Raw genomic sequence first — 21,171 nt, 5'->3', positions numbered from 1 at the left:
TATATATGATATGTTTTATAATTATTGATCATTAAAGTGTTCTCAAAGCTGGTAAAGGTGCAGCTAGTAATGACTTTGTATACTGCAGGGTAGCTTGTGAATTTACTCCAGGTGGAACTAAAGTCTGAATTAAGAGCTGATTATATTTGCAAAGTAACTAAAGATATTACATAAATACAGTGGAGTAAAAGTACACTATTTACCTCTGAATTTTAGAGGAGTAGAAGTACAAAGTAACACAAATTGAATTGAAAATCGACTTAGTTACTTTACACAAATGCCGTTTACTAGTAAGTAAAATACACTTATCCCCCTAAATTATAAACGGCCTTGACTCCAACAGGTATTTCTTCTTTATCTAATGTTATCTCGTGTTAATTGCCGTTAGTTTGCCGTTAAAGTGAGATAACTGGTCTAGTTCCAAGCATAGTGAACCCAGAAATGTTGAGCACACCAAAGTGTCATGTTTAGCGGTTGGCACACTATAACGGTTGGCTTAATTTAACGGTTAGGTTCTATTCTACCGGTACTTGAGCAGTGTGAACCCAGAAATGTTGAGTACACCGACGTTTTATGATAGAAATACAGCATCTTTACACATCCCTAAAACCACATTACAGATAATGCCACTTTCTGGTTGAAACTGACATTTTTGATCCTGTAAATATCAGAAATGGATTCAGCCTCCTCAATAACCCCCAAAACAACTCCGAAAATTGTCCAAATCAGCCATGTCATTTTTTGTACTATTGTTTACATACATAGGCTTTAATGCCATCCATCATGCCATCAATTAACGCAACTTAAGCTAATTGTGAAAATTGCCCAACATATGTAAATTAGCGTACTGGGGACCCGTACTATACATTTATATCATAATACGTTGGTTTATACTGCTGGAAAGAAGAGCTAACCGTTAAATTAAGCCAACCGTTAAAGTATGCTAACCGCTAAAGTAAGCTAACCGTTTAATTAAGCCAACCGTTAAAGTATGCTAACCGCTAAAGTAAGATAACCGTTTAAAACTTTTACGACCGTTTTCCTCAAAGATGAACACAAAACTAACAAAACATTGCACGCAGTTTACTCTTACTTACCGATATATAGACACTATTTCCATATTCACACCAAAACTTTCAATAAGCTGGAAAAGATAAAAGGAGGAGTTTCAAACGTCTCTCAATTTGCCTCGTTCCAAACTAAGATGGCAGCCGGAAGTGTACACTTGTCTTATTCTTCTTCCTCGTTGGTTTCTGTGCATGCAAATCCCTTTGAAATATTAATGATTTGGATGAATATTGTTAATATGCAGAGGTGGGAAGTAACCAAGTACATTTACTCAAGTACTGTACTTAAGTACAATTTTGAGGTACTTGTAATTTACTTGAGTATTTCCATGTTATGCAAATTAATACTTCTAATCCACTACATTTGAAAGATAAATAATGTAATTGTACACTACACTACATGTATTTAACAGCTTTAAATATGTTTAACAAAATGCATGTCTAAAAATAAACTAATGAACTAACTTCAAAGGTCACAAAGGTCACAAAAGAGTCAAATTATTTTAATATTTTACAAATAGTCAATCTGAACTTTGTTTGTCTACAACAGTAATGCTTCTTGATGCAACAATATAATCTAGAAATGTCACATATATATAAATATATATATATATATAATCATAAACACATATTTAGGCCATTTGTCACTCAGCACAATGATTACTTTGACTTGTTATACTTAAAGTACATTTTGCTGATAATACTTTTGTACATTTATGTAAGACAATAATGTTTTAGTAAACATAAGTAAAGCATATGAATACGTATTCTGTTCTTCTTAATTAACTAATTTAATTTAGGTGGAAATGTAAAAAGAAAAAAAGCATTTTAAAAGTGTAGCTGGTTGGAATGGCCAATCGAATCTAAAAATGCCTTCACGTGTACTGTTAATATAATATATATACCGTTATCTGAATAAGACCTGAAGCCCTTGTGGAAAAAAAGAAAAAAAAATCAATTAAACGTTTCAAGCACTGTAAAACTACAACTCCCACAATGCCATCTTGTGCCAGACTTCACGTGATTATGACCCACCCGCTTCATGTGACCGCACAAGCAAACATGGCGGATGTAGAGGCATCGAAATCTTTGAGCGGACTGTTGAATGGAATAGCTCAAAAAGTGTATTATAACAACAGCGAAATCACAGAGGAGCTGTTGAAAGATGAGTTATATCCCGAGCTGTCGCAGGAGGAGTTCAAGGCTTTGCATGAAAAGATGAAAGCCCTCATTAAGGTAATGCAGACAAAACTCCATCCTGAATTTAGCCTACTGCAGAAATATCAGCCACAATATAATGTTTTATTTTTCTGTGTGGACATAAATGAGCGTTATTTATATAATAACTACAAATATGTACTTAACAGTTTATACATTTAGTGTAAGCAGTAAGCAGAAAAAGGGGTCATTGGTGGAATGTAAATACATGCATTTAGCCTACTTCAAATTTGAGGTTTATATTTACAACTCATTAGAAAGAATATGTGCAATGTCCGTTTATTACTATGCAAGCTATTGTGCAAAATATACTTAAGGAAGTAGGCTACTGAGAATGAGGGCAGTGCAAGGTAATGTTAATTTGCTAAAGAAAGAACAGAGTATCAGAATAGTTTTAATGTGAAGATGATCTGAAGTAAAGCTGATCCAACAGGTAGATTTTAGATAATAACTAGTGTATTTGAATCCTGATTATAATGTCTTAACTGTAAATGGTGATGGGTAAAACGTATTAAAACGGAGGTGTTTACATGCATTAGTCCTTGTCTGTGTGTCTCACCTGTAGACAGCAGGGGGCAGCACTAACATACATTACATTACAACCACAGAATGAGACAAGGAGAGCCAAGAAAACAACTTTACAATATTTTACAACAATCAATACATAACACAAGTTAAGTGCAAATAAAAAGATACTTTCAAATTCTGTATGACATTTAGGAATAAGACAAATATACAGTATGCAGTTGATATTTTGTCCAACTACCGCTTTATGGATTTAACGTTTTTTCTTGTTTTTTCATTGTCATCGGCTTTTGTTAAATAAAGCTCGCTTTTTGTTACACTTTGTACCCCTTCTCCTCATTCTGCGTCTGGGTCCTGATAACCCCCCACCCTGACACACTGTTTGAACTCCAGCTTTGTAAAGCACCTTCACCTGATCCTCCTCTTCCTCTTCTTTTCATCCATCTCTCAGTCACCCTCACCCACAGTGAGACTATAACACCCCACACACACTCAGACACTCAAATTCAGCACCAGACACTTTTTACGCTGCTGGACAATCTTGCACTAATGTACATTTCTCAAAGATATTGAAGTGACTGTTATTTTGTATATATTGATTGTTGTGCTTTTATTTACGTCTTGATATGTGCATATAAATGTGTCTGTTGATTGTGTATAGATAGATAGATGGATAGATGGATGGATAGATAGATGGATAGATAGATAGATAGATGGATAGATGGATAGATAGATAGATAGATAGATGGATGGATAGATAGATAGATAGATAGATAGATAGATGGATAGATAGATAGATAGATGGATAGATAGATAGATAGATGGATAGATAGATGGATAGATGGATAGATGGATAGATAGATAGATGGATAGATAGATAGATAGATAGATAGATAGATAGATGGATAGATAGATAGATAGATAGATAGATGGATAGATAGATAGATAGATAGATAGATAGGTACTTTATTGACCCCAATTTGGGACATTTTTGCATTGCAGCAGTATAAAAAAGGCAATGTACTTAAAAGAAATTAAGACACAAGAAATAAACAGTCCAAAATATTTCAGAAATAGCATTACAAATTAAAAAAGTTAAAGAATATAAAATAAAAAATATATATACATACATACATATACAAGTGGACAAAAAAACAAATATAATGCAGGATATTATTGTGCAATAAATGATTATTCAAAATAAAATAGAATATGAATGTAAAATGTACAAATATACATATTTTTATACATATTTTTATACATATTTTTATATATATTTGTATTTTTTGTATTCGGGATTGTGGGAAACGGTATTTCGATCTCTGTCTGTACACACAAACTGAAAGATTGACAATAAAGTTGACTTTGACTTTGGTTATGGACAAGGGGGTTTAATGATGGGGATGTTTAGATGATGCCTAAGGGAATTTAAGGGTGGGACCAGTTGGATATTCTCTCTACTCTATAGTGTGACTGTTAGCTGTGTTCTGGGTGCAGAACTTCTCTATCCTCTGAGGATGAAGTTGCTCTGCTCCTGCATTTGAGATTGATTTCACTTGTATATTGACTTTCTTTATTACTTTATTAAATATAACAAAATACAAACTTTGTCCATGAATCGTTTATCAGTTTCTCTTAAGAATGTTCCTCCACCAATTCCAGCTTTGTGAAACACCTTCACCTGATCCTCCTCTTCCTCTTCTTTTCATCCATCTCTCAGTCTATTGCCACAGCAGACATGGACCCCTCCCAGCTGGAGGCCTTCCTCACAGCGCAGACGAAGAGGCAGGGCAGCGGGGGGCTGGGTGCCGAGCAGGCCGCCACCCTCTCTCGCTTCTGGAAGAGCCAGCGGGTCCGTGTGAGGGAGAGTCTGCTGTCTCAGAGCCGCTGGGAGCCCGGTCTCAGGGGCCTCTCCTGGAGGGTGGACCTCCACACTGCAGCCAGCCGGGGGGACGCAGCCCACAGCGGCCCCGTGGCCCTCATGGAGCTGGAGCTGGGCCGAGCCGGACAGGTGAGCCTGAAGAGAAGCCATTCAATGTCTCTTATGCTGTGTCTCAATTTGTCACTTTATAAAGAGAACTGGAAACACTGTAAGAGTTTTTTGTAGGCTGACCCGGAAGTTGCAAGTGCTGCCTCAAAAATAAATGGACTTTTCCATTGGATTTCAGAATATTGCAGACAATAATCTCTGTAGCAAACTTACATTTATGATACTCACACCAGTGGGATAATCTTTACATATTAACAACACTTAATGCAATCTCCAGAGGTAATGTTACAAAGGAAATGCATCATGGTCACTTGATTTCACAACAACACCGCTAAGCTAAAGGTGGCTAATGTTAGGCGTGATGACGTTTACTATTCTCATTTCGACACTTGTATGCAACTGACGTTTGCAGCTTTAGACATTAAACAATGGTGTATTTACTGATGCATTTTAAGTCGTTGAATCACAAACATCTCTTCAGCTTGTGAACCCTACAACACATCAAACAATCTGTTGACTTTGATCCAAGAGACCTGGGAGTGCTAAAGCAGAGAATGTGCTTCAACGCCCCACTGACTCATAATTTATAGTATTTTTGAAGTAACACAGTGAAATGAAGCTGACACATTGGCAAACAAAGTGGAAAAGCTTGCTAGCCACAAACAAGCCCTACCTTTCTGTCCAGTTTGATAATAATGGAAGTGCCTCTTCTGACTTATAGAAACGATTCCAGCAAAGAAATATATTCCTATGACTGAACTGAATTCTTACTTACGCTTCGAGGTAACACCATTCCCCTGTGTAACAGTTGCAGTATCCCAATTGAAAGAAAACAATCCTATAACACAACAAAACTAAACTACATGGTTAGGGTTGGTGAAAAATCATGGTTTGGTTTAAAATAAGTATTTTGTATTCGTATCTAATTACATTGGATTTGATTTAGGCGCCGTTTACACGAGGAGAAAACGGCTTGTATCTGCATAGTTTCGCGTGCGTATAGCCCTATTATTTACACGAGGCCGATAGAAACTGACCCCACAAACGATAACGGGTCCCAAGGTGGATAGATTTGCAAACGAAACGCTCTGGGGGGTCAACCGAGTCCGTGTAATCACCTCTATACGAATATTTCCTGAAAAAATAACGATAGCCCCGCCTCTCCCCGCCTCTCCTGCTCACTGCTGTAGCAACTATCAAAAATAGCTGTGTTAATTAAACGCACAAGGGGTTCTTGAATGAAATAATATTATAAAAGGCAAACCAGAATTGTTAACGCCCAATATACTCCTTAAACAAAATAAACAGAGTCAGATTTCATGCATTGATCCATTATATTGACAAAGGAGGATCTCACCCGGTGTTTGTAGAGAATATCTCTCTCTTTCTGAGCCGTCCTCTCCACGGAGACGTGCTTCTTGGTCGGGATACAATATCCACAGATTCGGTTTCTTTCAGTTTCAGTTTCAGTTTCGGGGCTTAAACAGAAGGGTAGCCATGGCAACATTGCAGCGGGGCTGCTCGGGTTGCTCTTCTTCGCGGCTTTTGGTGTATTTTGGCGGAAGTTACAGCGCCACTTACAGTCCCAGCATATGTACTACAGCGTTTCCAGCGGCCTCGTTTGAACAGACACGTTAAATGAAACAAATGCATGTGAACGGAAGACTTTTTTTGAATACGCATACTGTGCATAAACGCAACGGTCCCGTGTGAGCGGGGCCTTAGCTAGACTAGATTAAATCAACTTTATTCATCCCAAATTGGGATTTTTTTGTTACAGCAGGATGTTAACAGGCATTACACATGTGTTTAGCATATAATACAAATAAAAATGAATATTGAAAACAAACATAAACAGATCATGTCAACAGTTAAATCGTTTTTAAAGTATAACAAAAAATAGACACAAAAATAGACATTGTAAATACAGATGATGCAACAAGAAGTGCTAAAGTGCAATGATAAAAACATAGTTGGAAGACTTCTGGAAAAGCAGCGGTAAAGAGAGGTTTTCAGCCTTGATTTAAAAGAACTCAGGCTTGGAGTAGACGTCAGATGTTCAGAAGGTTTGTTACAGATCTGTGGAGCATGAAAGCTAAAAGCTGCCTCTGCGTATTTGGTGATGACCCTGCGGACGATGAGTAACCCTGTTCTCCATGATCTGAGAGCTCTGGGGAAGATTTTGAGGTGTTTTCTTTCTGTTATTTCAAGCCAGTGCAGAGCGGTGAGAACTGGGGCGATGGGGCGGGTGCTCAGCTCTTTAGTTGTGGTGAGGACAAAGAAGCCGTTGGTGATGAGGGCTGCCGTGTCTTTGGCTCCTCTCCAACTCTGCCTTTTTTTTCCCGTTTCATTTCAGTGTTTGTTTACATTTCGTTGTGTGCTTTTAACTTTGTCCGCAATATCTAATCCAATCACACCCACTCTACTATACAATAGCTTGCACATATCAAAACATTCTCTTGCACTATTTTATTTGTTTTGTCTCCTATAGCCTATATATTCATGTTGCTCTGTTGGAGGAGCCTGTGACCTACGTTTTTTTCATTGCCATATCTACACTGTAGCTAGTATGCACATGACAATAAAAGCCTTGAATTGGCGGAAGCGTTCTGGATGAGTTGCTGATGGATTTCTTACAGAGAAATTCAAAGACACTGTCGCAGTAATAAAGCTAAGAACAAAGACATGGACCAGTTTCTCTAGACCATTTTGAGACATGAGTGTTTTCAGTATAAATAGGTTTTTAGGTGCGGTCAAATGCTGATTTCGTAATTCCTTTGGTTAGGGTTTTAAAAATTAGGTCAGAGTCCATAACGTCACTGAGATTTGTGACATTGTCTGATGTGTTGAACAGCAGGACTAAATTGTAGACGGTTGATTAGACTGATTTATTCGTCTGAAAGAATAAGTGTGTGTGGATGTGTGTGTGTGTGGGTGTGTTGTGTGTGTGTGTGTGTGGTGTGTGTGTGTGTGTGTGTGTGTGTGTGGGTGTGTTTGGTGTGTGTGTGTGGTGTGTGTGTGTGTGTGGTTGTGTGTGTGGTGTGTGTGTGTGTGTGTGTGTGTGGTGGTGTTGTGTGTGTGTGTGTGTGTGGTGTGGTGTGTGTGTGTGGGTGTTGTGTGTGTGTTGTGTGTGTGTGTGTGTGTGTGTGTGTGTGTGTGTGTGTGTGTGTGTGTGTGTACAGCCTAGATATGTAAGCATGCTGACCACCAGCAGACCTCCATCATAGCGCAGATATCGCCATGATGTCGGCACAGTTCATCCTGTTTGTCACTGGGCTTGTTTCTAAATCTTCTACTGTGGGTCTCTGGAACAATGCTTCTACCTGCAGCAATAACCAGACTACCTGCAGTGATGACACATAGCAAAAATAACCATACCTGCTGTGATGACATTTCTACTCTTGGCAGTGACGCTTCTACCCTGTGGGTTGACTTTATTTCTACTATTTTACACACTTTAGGGAAACCATTTTCCTCCAGCGTTCTGTACTCGTCGTATTTTAGTTTTATGGAGAACTGCAGACCTTGAGGGTTTCACTTTTATTAAGTGAGGGCACTTGAGGCAGCTGATGTTGACATATCAATATTGGGATGATGGAAAGTGAAACCTGACCTGCTTTCCCAAATACTAGCATGACTTCCTGTGGCTCCTCACAGTTTCTGCTGCTCTGTATATTTTATTAAGGAGGATTATATTCAGGAAAAGTAAAAACTGTGTGTACGATATGGCCAAAATCCACTATCATGGTATATTGTATTTCTTATCATGGTAACAATCCCAACAAAGTGAAGATTTATTTTATTGTTTTATTTAAAAGTTCCATAAGACCAATAACAACAACCTCACACAAGACAACACTTGAGATAAAAAAAAGAAGTCTATAGGTATACAGCTGTTTCTGACTAAGAATACATATAACAGCTGTAAGGGATCTTTCTATGTAATGTATTTTTGTTTTAAAGTACTGTATCAATAGGAGAATTGATAAATATCATTATCAATACGCAGTACTGGTATTTCTATCGATCAGTTTCTCATCCCTATGGTTATCACAAATGGAAGATTTCATGTAACATAAAACGCGTCAGTAAAAACCTCACTGGTGAATTTTGAAGCTTACAAAACGTCATCGAGTTGAACACTAGCCACCTTTAGCTAAGCGGTCGTGATGTGAAGTCATGACCGTCATGTAGTTTGTTTATTGTCTAACATACATTTTGTAATCCAATGGAAAATTCCCATTGGCTTTTCTTCAACGTAGCCCTACATTTCTTCAATAAAACGCCACTGCACCACATTTTGGGATGGATGAATGTCAGTTTTTATGGTGTTCTTGAATATGGATTGTAATATGTTAGTAGGTAAATCTAGAAAATGGACCAAAACATTTGTCTGGAGCTCAGTTACTTGGGTTTGTTTATTCTGAAAGTGAAGGTAGTTTGTGATGTTGATGACACTTTGTGCTTTAGGAGTCTTGTTCCCATTCTCTTCGACCCAATGTCCAGCTCCCACAGCTCAGAGAAAGCAGGGCAGCAGACTGGAGCTTCACTCTGCTGTATTATACTTTACTACTATTCAATCATGTCTAAATGTAGCCCAGAGAGTCCTGAAGGCTGCAGAAGTAGGTGGAGAGAGTCACATTAAACATCAAGGTGTCCTTAAACTCTTAAATCCCAGTGGAGCCGGAAGAGACGATGCCCTTCATCCGTATGGAGGAAGTTCAGACTTTAGAAACAAGGCCAAAATGTTTCTGTTGAATTATTTATTAGGTTCATTATTTTGTTCCCTAAAAATATTATCTGATGAAACTTTTAGTCGAAAAACTGAAAATTACTAATAAACTATTTTGAATATGATTTTAATAATTTATGCAAAATGTTTTCAGGCAACTATTTTCAAACTCTCTCATTCAAGATTAGTAATTACTGTTTTATTATTATTTTAGACTTACTACACTCTTAGCTACAGTAAATACATGCATGTTTTTAAGACTGTTATGTGAGGATTTATTATTTTTCTGTATTTTATATTTTAAATGGATTCAGCTATAGGGATTTTAGGTTTTAGTTTTTTGCTTTGTCCCCTATTTTCTGTCTGCAAGACTGACTTTTAATTGGTTGACAAAATAATCAAGACACAAGATGAATTGATAAAAGAAACAATCATAAGTCGCTAGTTATTATATTAAAAGTATGAACTATTATTACTTATCTTATACATAACAGTGTTTCCCACAGAATTTTTTTCCCCCCCACCCGGCAAGAAAAGCCAAAGGCCCCTTAACCTATTCGGGTGGCCCACGCATCCACCCCCCCCTCAAATAAGAAAATACATGCGAGTTCATGGCTACTGTAGACAACATTTTTGTTGCTCTGTGTTGCGTTGTTAATGAGTGAGACACCGGAGTTGAGGATCAGAAAATATCACAAAAATATAATTTACAATTTACAATTTAGCCATTTAGCACACGCCTTATTCCAAAGCGACTTACAATGACCAATTACAGGGACATTCTCCCTGGAGTAACTGAGGGCTAAGTGCCTTACTCAAGGGCACACTAGTAGTGGTGTTCCAGGCGGGATTTGAACTCGCAACCTTCCGACCATCAGCCCACCTCACTATCCATTAGACCACTAAAATTAAAAGAAATATATTATTTAAAAAAAAAAAATGTATGAGATCCATATGTGGCGGACGATATTTAATTTATGGCGGCCCGCCAATAAATCAATGTATGGGAAACACTGCATAAAAAAAAACTGCCAGAGCTTCGATTTCTAATTTGCATTTGCAGCATTTAGACACCTTTATTTAATCATGAATACATGCCAACTTGAATCTTAATAGAGTTTGCAAAAACAATTTTACCACCAATGTTCATATATTCGAGTATTGCTTATGTTCGCAGTAATATCTCATGCTCTGTACTTAGAGACACAGACAATAGAAAATAGAAACCAGGAGAGGGATCATCGCGGTGTAACGCCCGTTCCCGAGAACAATAAAGGAAGACAAAGATGGGGCAGGTGGGAGACACTCACATTATAGCTGTAGCGGGCTTCATTCATTTTTCAGTATCATGTGATGAACACAGTGCAGGTCAGTCAGAAGGGGGTCGTGTTACACAGAGAAGATAGTCTGACTCTGTGGGACCCTGCAGACACCAGCACAAAGACTTTGTTTATCCATATGTACACATGTTTTAAATATCTGTGTATTCATGTATAAAGAAATACGTGTAATTAGCACTGTCCAAGACATTTTAGTCTAACATGAAAAAAGTACTGTGTCTTACTTTGATAGTTATTTATTTTTTGTAACTACAGTATCTGGAAAGAAGTACCATTTTTAAAAAAATAAATAAATAAATAAATAAATAAATAAATAATAATAAATATGCCAAGTATTAATAAAGTATGTATTGTTGTATGAACAATATTAGCAGCTCCTATTTGCATTGTAAACACCGATGCAAAGAGAGCTATCCCTGGGTCACTTTGATACTAAAGAACATTTAAAAGTGTGATAATTATCAGGCAAAAAGACAGTTTTAATTGTTTATTTTTTTATAGCCGTACAATATTTTCCCAAAATCAATATATTTTAGATTGAGCTGGTGTGATTAATCCATTCTATTTAAATATATCTTTATCTATGTCATTGGTGCTATTTATATAATGTGGTTTCCCCTATTGTTATGCATACATAAAGCCATGTCTATTCTTTATTGGGGTGGAAAATATTGGGAAGAAGTGCCTAAAATCTGAGTGAAATTCAATGTCTGCACTCTGAGTTTTATAAGGTGTTTTATTGAAATGTCGTCTGCCTCTCTCAGGACTCAGAGTTCGTGTGTCTGGAGTTTGATGAAGCCAAAGTCAACCAGGTGCTGAAGAAGATGTCTGATATCCAGGAGAGCATCGACAGGATCGTTCATCGCACCTGAAACTTTAAGAGAGGTTTTCCTCGGGCAGCAGAGAAATGGGAAGGTGGGATTCTGTCTCAGAGACACTGCACCTCATAGAAAATAACTGTTCTCTCTTTGCTGATATGCCAGGATGGATCCAACATGGCTCTGCCTACAGACTTTTGAAAGACATACCGTATGAGATGCATAATCCTCATTTCAATACAACTTGTCATATTGACTTGTCCTCATATTAAGGGTCTTGTTGATGGACCAAAAAAGTGTTTGTTTTTTCAACCAACAATAACTCAAAGTGCTGAATTGTTTTTTTTTTTTTTATATGAGAGTGATCCTTCTCTATTCCCTTTCTGAAAGTGTGTAGAAAGGGTCCAAATCTTTGCAAATTTAAGTTGGTTAAAACAACATTTTTTTTATAATACAATGTGACAGAAACAACAATTATTAAAGTAAACACTGCAACGTAATCTGAAGAGGATGATACAGCTTTAGATCTAAAGTTCAGACTGATGTTTTTTGACTGAAAATGCATTTAAAGTCAACGCAAAGATGCAAAAGAACTCAAATTGATATTAACAGGCGGCGCACATTTGGTCAACAACTTTGAGTTGAACAATTTTCCACTGATGCTGTTTATGGAGAAGAAACTGTTAAATAAAAAATAAAGTATAATTTGAATTCAATGTTGACGCCTTAGCTACTCAATCTACAGCTTTATGATAAACCTGTGATAAAATGCTAACATTAGCATAAAATGATATTGTGCCAATATTCTGAATATGTTCTTTTAGCATAAATGTAAAAATGCTCACTTGAGCTAATGTTAGCATTTAGCTCGAATCATGATGATTTTTTCCCTCTGTGAATGCTGACTTAGTAGCTAATGTTAACAACATGTAAGCGTTCAAATATTTAATTCAATACAACTTTATTCATCCCTTCAAGTGGCTATTTGATGCATAGAACAACTAAAACCTATTTTATTATGTAGATGTTGGCAAGGTAATATAAGCATTTAGCTGAAAGTACAGCTGACAGTATCAGGTTAGACTGATGAGAGCTCTCTGATGTTACCATGGTGATTGTCATGTACCTGAACAGAGTTTAGAGCGTCCTGCTCCTTTAAGGAAATGGTGTGATCATCCCTTTCTGAGCTACCTGGTGTCAGGTAGACTGCCTGCAGGTGTAGATTACACGTGGCCCATTAATTCTTAAGAGGAACAAAAGCCTGCAGGACCTCAGCAGCACTTGAACAGTTTGATTAAGGACTTGATTCATTAGTTCAGGTTAAGAGTGTTTATATAAATGCAGTTAGTTAAACCTCCAGTCAGATCCAGTGGGATGCAGTGTTTGTCTGTGTCTGTGTTCAGTGCGGAGGTTATATTGCTCCAGAGGTGGATGACACTGACAAGCAATAAAATGCCTGATAAATAAACTCTTAAATCAATAAAGTATAAACCATAAAACCCCTGCTTTTGCTTTCGAGATAGCATTTACAACCCAACACAAGATCATGTTGGAGATTATTGGGATATACTCTAGCCTATACTGTCTTAAATGTGCTTACAATAAGTAAGTTGTAATAATTATTGTGTTTTGATTTAATCATAATGCAAAATCTTTGATTTATTCTTGTTTTGTTTTCAGTTATGGTGCGCAAAATCTGAAACAAAGGTCAGGTTTATTGTTTGACGGCCATAAATACAAAGAGAATTCAATCTAAAGTATAATTTATAATATAAAGAGGATTTGTCAGTGCTTGCAGGGCTCAGAGAAATATATTTGTGCACTTTTGAACTTAATGAATCACTTTTGAAGAACTGCTCAATGTACATATTTCCTTGTAATTGTCATTAATGCTTTGTAATAAACGTCTCAGACATCTGGCTGGAACATCTCATCACTTTTACTTCTAATCATCAGCGTGTCATGTCTCATAAGGTTTATGGGTGGAGACGTGGAGATGGACTCAAACTGCTTTAATAAGACAACTGCTACTTCAAAATAAACAAACATTGTTCGTTTTACTCAGTGAGCTGTAGTTACTTTTTAGAGTTCAGTTTTCCATCTTCTTCCTCTCCAGTGAAAACCATGTATCTCCAGATGTTTGTGATGAACTTAAGTGTTCCCTTTATGTGTTGATAACATTCTCCAACTATTTAAAAACCCTTTTGGATCAGCTGGATAATGCATCTCCACAAAGCTGAAAACAGGGCGGTTTTTCTGATAAATGTTATGAAAAGTGGACTTTTAGAGATATGTGGTTCTCACAGGACAGGAAAGCTGCAGACAGATATTAAAGGAGGCCTATTATACTTCTGGAGTTTTCCCTTTCCTGTAGTGGTTTTTGTATGTAATGGTCTGCAAAAGCTAATATCCCTGTGTTCCCTCAGAGGGAGTTTCTCTCCAACACTACAGCATTATTATAGGTTAAGATTAGTATTTATGCATAAATAAAAAAATATAAAAACACAATTTTTGCATCTACAACATTCAACTAATGACCACAGCAATGATTACAAAATATAAATTGTAAACATATTATTTTGCAGGTTCATTTTGATGCTGATACACTGAACTTTTTTTAGCAGGTATTGAACTTACAACATAATATGTCTACAGTATTGTATTAGTAATACTTCTTTACAAGATTTGGTCTACCACTACACTTCAGCCCAGATTTTAAGATGTTAAATTGAGAGGGGTAAAAAGGGGAGGGTGTGTGTTTTGCACTTGGGAATCCTTGCAACACTTTTGAACTGCAGCCATGCAACCTGAGGGAGGAGTCAGAGCGCAGGGGAGTCTCTCACTTCGGATAAACTTCTCCACCTTTCCCCCCTCAGTGAACAGAGAATGTGACCTGTCTGTTGGATATTTAAAGATTGGAAAGGATTTCGGGTTTCACAGTGTTCGTATTTCAGTGAATGAGGATTAGTGCGCAGTTGATCTCCAAAATACGCGCCGCGTGAAGGAAGGATTGAGGGTGAGTTCAGGTGCACGAGCTGCAGCCTGTTGATCGGCATTTTAATTTGATTTCACAACGAGGACGTGCGGAGGCGGTCTGAGAGGTAAGTTAGTCACAGATATAACTCCCTTTGTGTTGTATTTATTGCGCATATATGCGAAATAACCGTACATTTAACACAGAGTTTGACCGCGAGTAGACCTTAAAGTACAAAAACAAGAGCAGTTTGACTTTGTACTTGTAGATAGTACTGTGTGTCATAACTTGCATGACATGTGTTGAATAAATCAAGTGTTTATTCCTATTGTTTCTGTGTTATAGTGTAGAAAAGGGCTCTAACTTTAGGGAAAACAGAGCAATACAAAGTGTAATTCATTCAGATTTAGTATGAGTCTTATCCATCGCATCTGTCAGTGTAAGCTACGGAAGAGGATTAGGGCCAAATATGAACAGTTTATTTGAGTTCAGTCCACATGTGAATAATGTCAAAAGTAAAATAACTTAAATATAATTCCTGATGTACAATATTAAAATAAACTCTGCTATTAATCTCAAAACTCAGATTTTAAAATCATTACTCAAATATTGTTTGAAGTTATAATGGACGTCAAAAGGGGGGAAAGATTAATGTCCCCTGATTTATAATAAAAACACATGGCAGTAACCTTCATTTGTTATTATATAAAATAATCTTCATACACAGAATGAAAACACTTGCATCTCTTTTATCAAATCAGATTATCTTTCAGTAAAAAACACACTGACTCTTCCTGTTCACACTGCAATTAAAGTTTTACAGCTCTGCAGTTTGATAAATAATTAATATTTTACAGCTTTTATACAAAGCCCTACCACTCTGTAAACATTGCTCAGGCTCTACGACAGGCAGTCAATTAAGATGTGCTCTTAAGTAAACTTTGATTTTCATTTTGACAGTCTGCAAGTGTTGCTTCACTTCTGTGTGATTGGTCTACTCTAAAGGCGTGTAACTGAAGATCATTATAGCAAGCTTACATTACTTTAGTAGCCTCTCCGGACAAACAATCCCAATTTATAACCAAAATTATCCCTGCACTTCGCTGAGTTTCTTCCTGGTTAATGTGTCTTTGTGTTTAACTGCAGATGGATGCAGAAACAACCGTCTGGTTCTTGTTGAAGACGTGGTTCTCCTTCCTGCAGCTCCTCCTCATGAGACCTGGAGAGCGCTGTGTCTCCTCCAGCCCCAACTGACCCCCCTTCTACTGTCTCAGGTGATATATAGCTTTCATGTCATGTGACCTAATGACTCAAACAAAGGCATATGTATTATTATACACGAGACAAGTGGGACACACCTCTTTTTTGTTCCACCTTCTATTTTTTATATTAAAGGTGGGGTAGGTAAGTTTGAGAAACCGGCTCGAGATACACTTTTTGTTATATTCCATGGAATGCTCTTAACATCCTGATAGCAATGAATATCTTAAGTGCTTTGACAAAAAATCCATAAAAAAATGTCATCTGTGGAAGCTGTAGTACTGTAAAAAGCACGATCAATCATTTAAGCCGGCCCGGCTAAAATAACTGGATGGCCTACCTGCCTGTCAGCCTTCCATCTGTGCACAAACTTATCTCGTGCCCTCATTGGTCATGTGTGCGTTCGTGTGTGTTGGAGGAGGGGCTCTGTAAGGAAGTGGCAGATTTTTTCCGGCTGTGTATTTTCAAATTCTAGCGCACTCGAGCTGGTTTCTCCAAAATTACCTACCCCACCTTTAATATTTTGATGCACATTCAGCAGTTTCTCATTACATTTTTCAATACCTTCCATGTCATGTGGCCCATTAACTCCATCCATAACATAAATTATTACTACGCTGGACAAATATGACACGCATATTTTCTTGGACTTTATTCTACCTTCTATTTCATATAAAATTGTGTAGGAAAAATCTGCAGTGTTTTTATTTAATAGCTTCCGTATCATGTGACCCAATCAAGTAGGACACGTGTCGTCTTATTGAATTTTATTCCACTTGCTATTTTATATGAGTATATTCATGTGAAACTGTTTTTTAATTCAAACTGACTTGTAACTATATCTCTACTATTAAAAATAACATTTTTAATTAAAACTTTATGTAGGTAACATGTTGGGACTGCAATGTAAATTAAACATCATCTGTTTTTCAATAAATAAAATCTGCACAAAAAAACAAACTTAGTAGTGACATCTAGTGGTATAACTGTTTAGGGCTTCTGTCCACAGCAAAAAGTTTCTACATGTATTTAAGTGACTGAAAACCGTTGCATTGCTGCATGCTCAGTCTCTCATGAAAGTGCACAGTGCCCATCTGTGTTTGTCAGTCAGTGGACAATAACAAAAACGGCTGTCAGTTAACCAGCGTCATGTGCACGGCTGAATTGGAAACATGTGATTGAGGAGGAGGAGGAGGAGGAGGAGGAGAAAATGCTCATGGGCCCGTTCCTGCAGGATTAGAGATTAAATTGCGGCCTTGTTCGCAGCCGTCTTGAGCTCTGAAACCAAGCAGTGGTGAAATCAAGCTTCCTGTTGAGTGCTTCAGATTCATCTAGTTTTATTTTTGATAAAAGTTTCAGGGTCGTTTTATCTTTCTCCATGTTTCCAAATGTCCCTTTTGGCTTTGTCGTAAGTCCTGATTCTGCAGATTTGTTCCTGCTTTGTGTTGATTTTCATGGATTTCTTAATTTTGCTGTCCTTTCTATAGACGCAGAGGGGAGGCATCATGTCTGCAGGCCGCAGAAAGCTCTGCGTGATCATGATGCTCAACGTCTTCGTCTGCCTCCTGGTTTGCGTCACGTGGAACCTCCGGCGTCACAAAAGTGGCCGCCACAAAGTTCGAATCCCATCCGAGAGGTTCTGGCAAAGGCACGAAGAGAGTAAATCCTTCTGGAACAAGGAGCAGCAGCGCCTGGACTTCCTCTTCAACCCCATTGTGAACTCTTTGCTCTCGAGCGACTCCCTCATCAAGCTGCCTGATTGGCTGAATAACACCGGGCCCCCTGACCTCTGTGAGCCGGATAACAGAGTCCCAATGCAAATTATGGACTACAACTCCCTGCCAACGGGCTTCCAGGATTTTCTTTTGCACATGCGCTGCAGGACATACCCCATGCTGATAAACCAGCCTCATATCTGTAAGGGAAAACCCTTCCTGCTGCTGGCGGTCAAATCCCTGATCCCACACTTTGACCGGCGGCAGGCCATCCGTGAAACATGGGGTCGGGCGGGGGTCATAGCTAATCGCTCAGTGGTGACGGTGTTCCTGCTAGGCAACACCTTGCCCGTGGATCACTTCCCAGACCTGCTGGGGATGCTGGACCACGAGGCGAAGCTCCACAAAGACGTCCTCCAGTGGGACTACCGGGACACCTTCTACAACCTCACCCTGAAGGAGGTCCTGTTCCTGGAGTGGTTCAGCGAACACTGCCCCCATGGCCAGTTCATCCTGAAGGGTGACGACGATGTCTTCGTCAACACCGTACGGATTGTAGACCTCCTGGAGGGCCTGCCGGAGAAAAAAGCCAAGGATCTGTTCATAGGTGATGTTATCAATGACGCTGGGCCTCACAGGAACCGGAGACTCAAGTACTTTGTCCCGGAGAGTGTGTTTGCGGGGATGTACCCGACTTATGCAGGTGGCGGAGGATATCTGTACTCGGGGGAGTTGGCTCTGCGTCTCCACAACGCATCCCGGCAGGTGGTGCTGTATCCCATTGACGATGTCTACACGGGGATGTGTCTGAAGAAGCTGGGCCTGGCTCCTGAGAAGCATGAAGGATTCAGGACGTTTGGCATTGATGCGAAGTACAGGGACAACCCGTGCGTCTACAGGAACTTGATGCTGGTGCACAGCCGCACGCCACAGGAGATGTTGACCATCTGGCCGTGGATCATCCACCCGGAGCTGGACTGCCAGTGAGGGTCAAGTCAGGTTAGTTTATGGATTTATGAAGAGAACTGGATACAGAGTTGGAGGTGGGACCCCGTTTTGTCCAATGAAAGTTGCTCAGTAGTGTATGAAGCCAAAATGGTCTGACTCTCGAGTACAAAAATGTTTTCCTAAATTGTGATTAATAAAGAACATCTTATCATTTTATCTTATCTTAAAAGTACCCGTATCTGGGCCCATAGAGCATGGGCACTTGTGTGTTGCTTAAGCCCCGCCTCCTATCTCCTATTCTTGGCTCAGTCAAATGAATGGAGAGGTAAAATAATCCTGAATTTAGCTTTTAGCCCCTTTTACAACTTTTACTACCTAATGATTTAAATAAGCGCTATAGAGTGTTCGTGATGGGTAGATTTACAGACATGACAACGGGAAAACGTTTTTTCAGCCCAATGAAATCACTGACTGACAGAAGATGTAATACCGCCGTTTGGCCACTGCGAATAGAATTTGCTTCAATATCCGGCACACTTTCTGGGGGCCTGGGTTACTCCATACATTGGGAAAGAGACATCTGTATTCTTTTTTTAAGTTAAGTAAACTACCCAGTACAAACACTTTTAAATACCTCTTCAAAATCTATGTTATCGACCTCTTCAAATCATTAGGGTCTAAAAGTTGTGAAATGTGCTAAAAGCTAAATCCCCTCTCCATTCATTTGACTGAGTCGAGAGCGGGAAATCGGAGTTAGGGCTTAAGGAAAACTCAAGTGTGCTCAATGGGCCCAGATCCAGGAACCTTTTTATCTACTGTCACTCCATTCGTGGACCTGTCTCCAATGCTGTATCCAATTCTCTTTATACATCCATAGGTTACTCCCGTAGGGTCCTTGGGGCACTTTGATGACTCCCTATCTGCCTCCAAATACCCTGATTTTCCGCCGGTCTCATGCACTCCACTGCTGTTTTCCACCTCTTTATGTTAGTCAGCCATTCTCTCCTTGGTATTCATGCACCGCCTTTAAATGTTCCTGCTGCTCCATATCTTATCTAGTTTTACAAACTGACCTCTAGCAATGGCCACTCCTCTCTGTTTTTACAAATCCAAGGTGTTACACATATACCTGAGGCTGCCAGTGAACACCTGCATATGTGTTTGCACTATTGAGATTACACCTTGATGTGTTGAACCCTGTTGCAGCAACCTGAAATCAGTCCTGTCTAGAGAGAGTCAGGCAACAATTGCACAAAACACAATATTTTGTGTAAGATCTGTTAATGGCATGGCCTTGTCCTAGTGAGTACATCATACAGTGAGTTACATACAGACTTTTAAAGGGTATGCATGTTGTAAAACCCCCTCTGTACCATGAACCTGCTTTCAACGAGACGTATACACTGCAGGGAATTTCAAGGATAGTTTATTTCTCCTCCAACAGATCCTTAATTTTTATTGTTATACAACACGCCATCCGATACCTTAAAACATCTGATTCACAAAGATCAAATGCTTTGGGACTTTACAGTATTTATATTACATTACATTTAGCTGACGCTTTTATCCAAAGCGACTTTCAATAAGTGCATTCGACCAGGAAGATACAAACTTGAAGAAAACAGAATCATACAAGTACATCAGGTTTCATAGAGCCAAAACATTTCAAGTGCTACTGAACTGGCTTTAGATAAGCCAGTCCTTTATTAGTATATAAGTGCTTTGTTAGCAATTCTTTGTTATAACCGTTAAACAATTTCTATTTCAATCCTCAAGTCCCAGCAAAACCTGTGAGTTAGTAATATTTTATTTTAGTTATCAACAGTGTTTTTAAGCGGACTCTATACATATAATATTTGTTTTTCAACTATCTGTATAATACTTGAAAGTAAGCATTTGGGAAACTGACCAAACAAAAATGACCCCTTGCTAATGTTAGCCAGATAGTATATGCACACAATAGTTTTTCAAATCAAAATTCATGCATTCATGCCAACTGTGCACAAAGCAGTGTTAGTGGTAAAAGATACGTTTTTGGTACGTAGTGTGTTAAGTCAAGAAAAACGTTGGTAACTGATATTTTCCTACATTTATCACAACGTTTACTACTACTGCTGCTTCTACTAAAAGGAGATGAACTCTGATCCCACACAGACTGTTTTCTGTAAAGCCAAAACAAGACGACAGAGTTTATACATTAAAAATCTACATTTTGTAGTTATTATTAAATGCTCAGTGTTGTTTTTAACATCTCAAATGTGATGTTGCTGCTGTTACTGTGCATTCATTCTCTGTATTTGTATTTTAATAATATATTGTAAGCAATAAATGTGTTTTTCCATCACCTTCATCAACAGATTTGTTTGGGTTCACTCTGGTCCTGTTTTCAATGGTTTGTTTAAATGGTTTTGGTGATACAAATCTGTTCCAATGAGAATAAAAAAATATGTCTTGTGTTTTTGTTATCCTTTTTTTATTATTAAGTTGACAATACACATTTATTTTACATTTCCCAAAAATTATTTCCACATTCACTTATTATTTATTTTAATTAAGTTTGCATTTTATTTTATTAGAATATTTC

General features: G+C 38.2%; 2 protein-coding genes across 2 annotated transcripts; both read left to right on the top strand.

Annotated features, from left to right (window-relative positions):
* Positions 1 to 2,107: 2,107 nt before the first annotated feature.
* Positions 2,108 to 13,616, top strand: commd1 (copper metabolism (Murr1) domain containing 1). Its single transcript, XM_034129728.1, has 3 exons — positions 2,108 to 2,303; positions 4,531 to 4,821; positions 11,637 to 13,616. The coding sequence occupies exons 1-3, from the start codon at positions 2,130 to 2,132 to the stop codon at positions 11,742 to 11,744; spliced, it is 573 nt and encodes a 190-aa protein (XP_033985619.1). The 5' UTR covers positions 2,108 to 2,129; the 3' UTR covers positions 11,745 to 13,616.
* A 905-nt stretch (positions 13,617 to 14,521) lies between these two features.
* LOC117481829 (N-acetyllactosaminide beta-1,3-N-acetylglucosaminyltransferase 2-like) lies at positions 14,522 to 21,037 on the top strand. Its single transcript, XM_034129726.1, has 3 exons — positions 14,522 to 14,791; positions 15,811 to 15,938; positions 17,412 to 21,037. The coding sequence occupies exon 3, from the start codon at positions 17,430 to 17,432 to the stop codon at positions 18,624 to 18,626; it is 1,197 nt and encodes a 398-aa protein (XP_033985617.1). The 5' UTR covers positions 14,522 to 14,791; positions 15,811 to 15,938; positions 17,412 to 17,429; the 3' UTR covers positions 18,627 to 21,037.
* Positions 21,038 to 21,171: the final 134 nt, after the last annotated feature.

Source organism: Trematomus bernacchii, unplaced genomic scaffold (genome assembly GCF_902827165.1).
Source record: "Trematomus bernacchii unplaced genomic scaffold, fTreBer1.1, whole genome shotgun sequence".
In the NCBI taxonomy this organism is placed as follows: Eukaryota; Metazoa; Chordata; class Actinopteri; order Perciformes; family Nototheniidae; genus Trematomus; species Trematomus bernacchii.
Note: the sequence above shows the minus strand (reverse complement) of the source record. Positions and strands in the feature narration are given on the sequence as shown.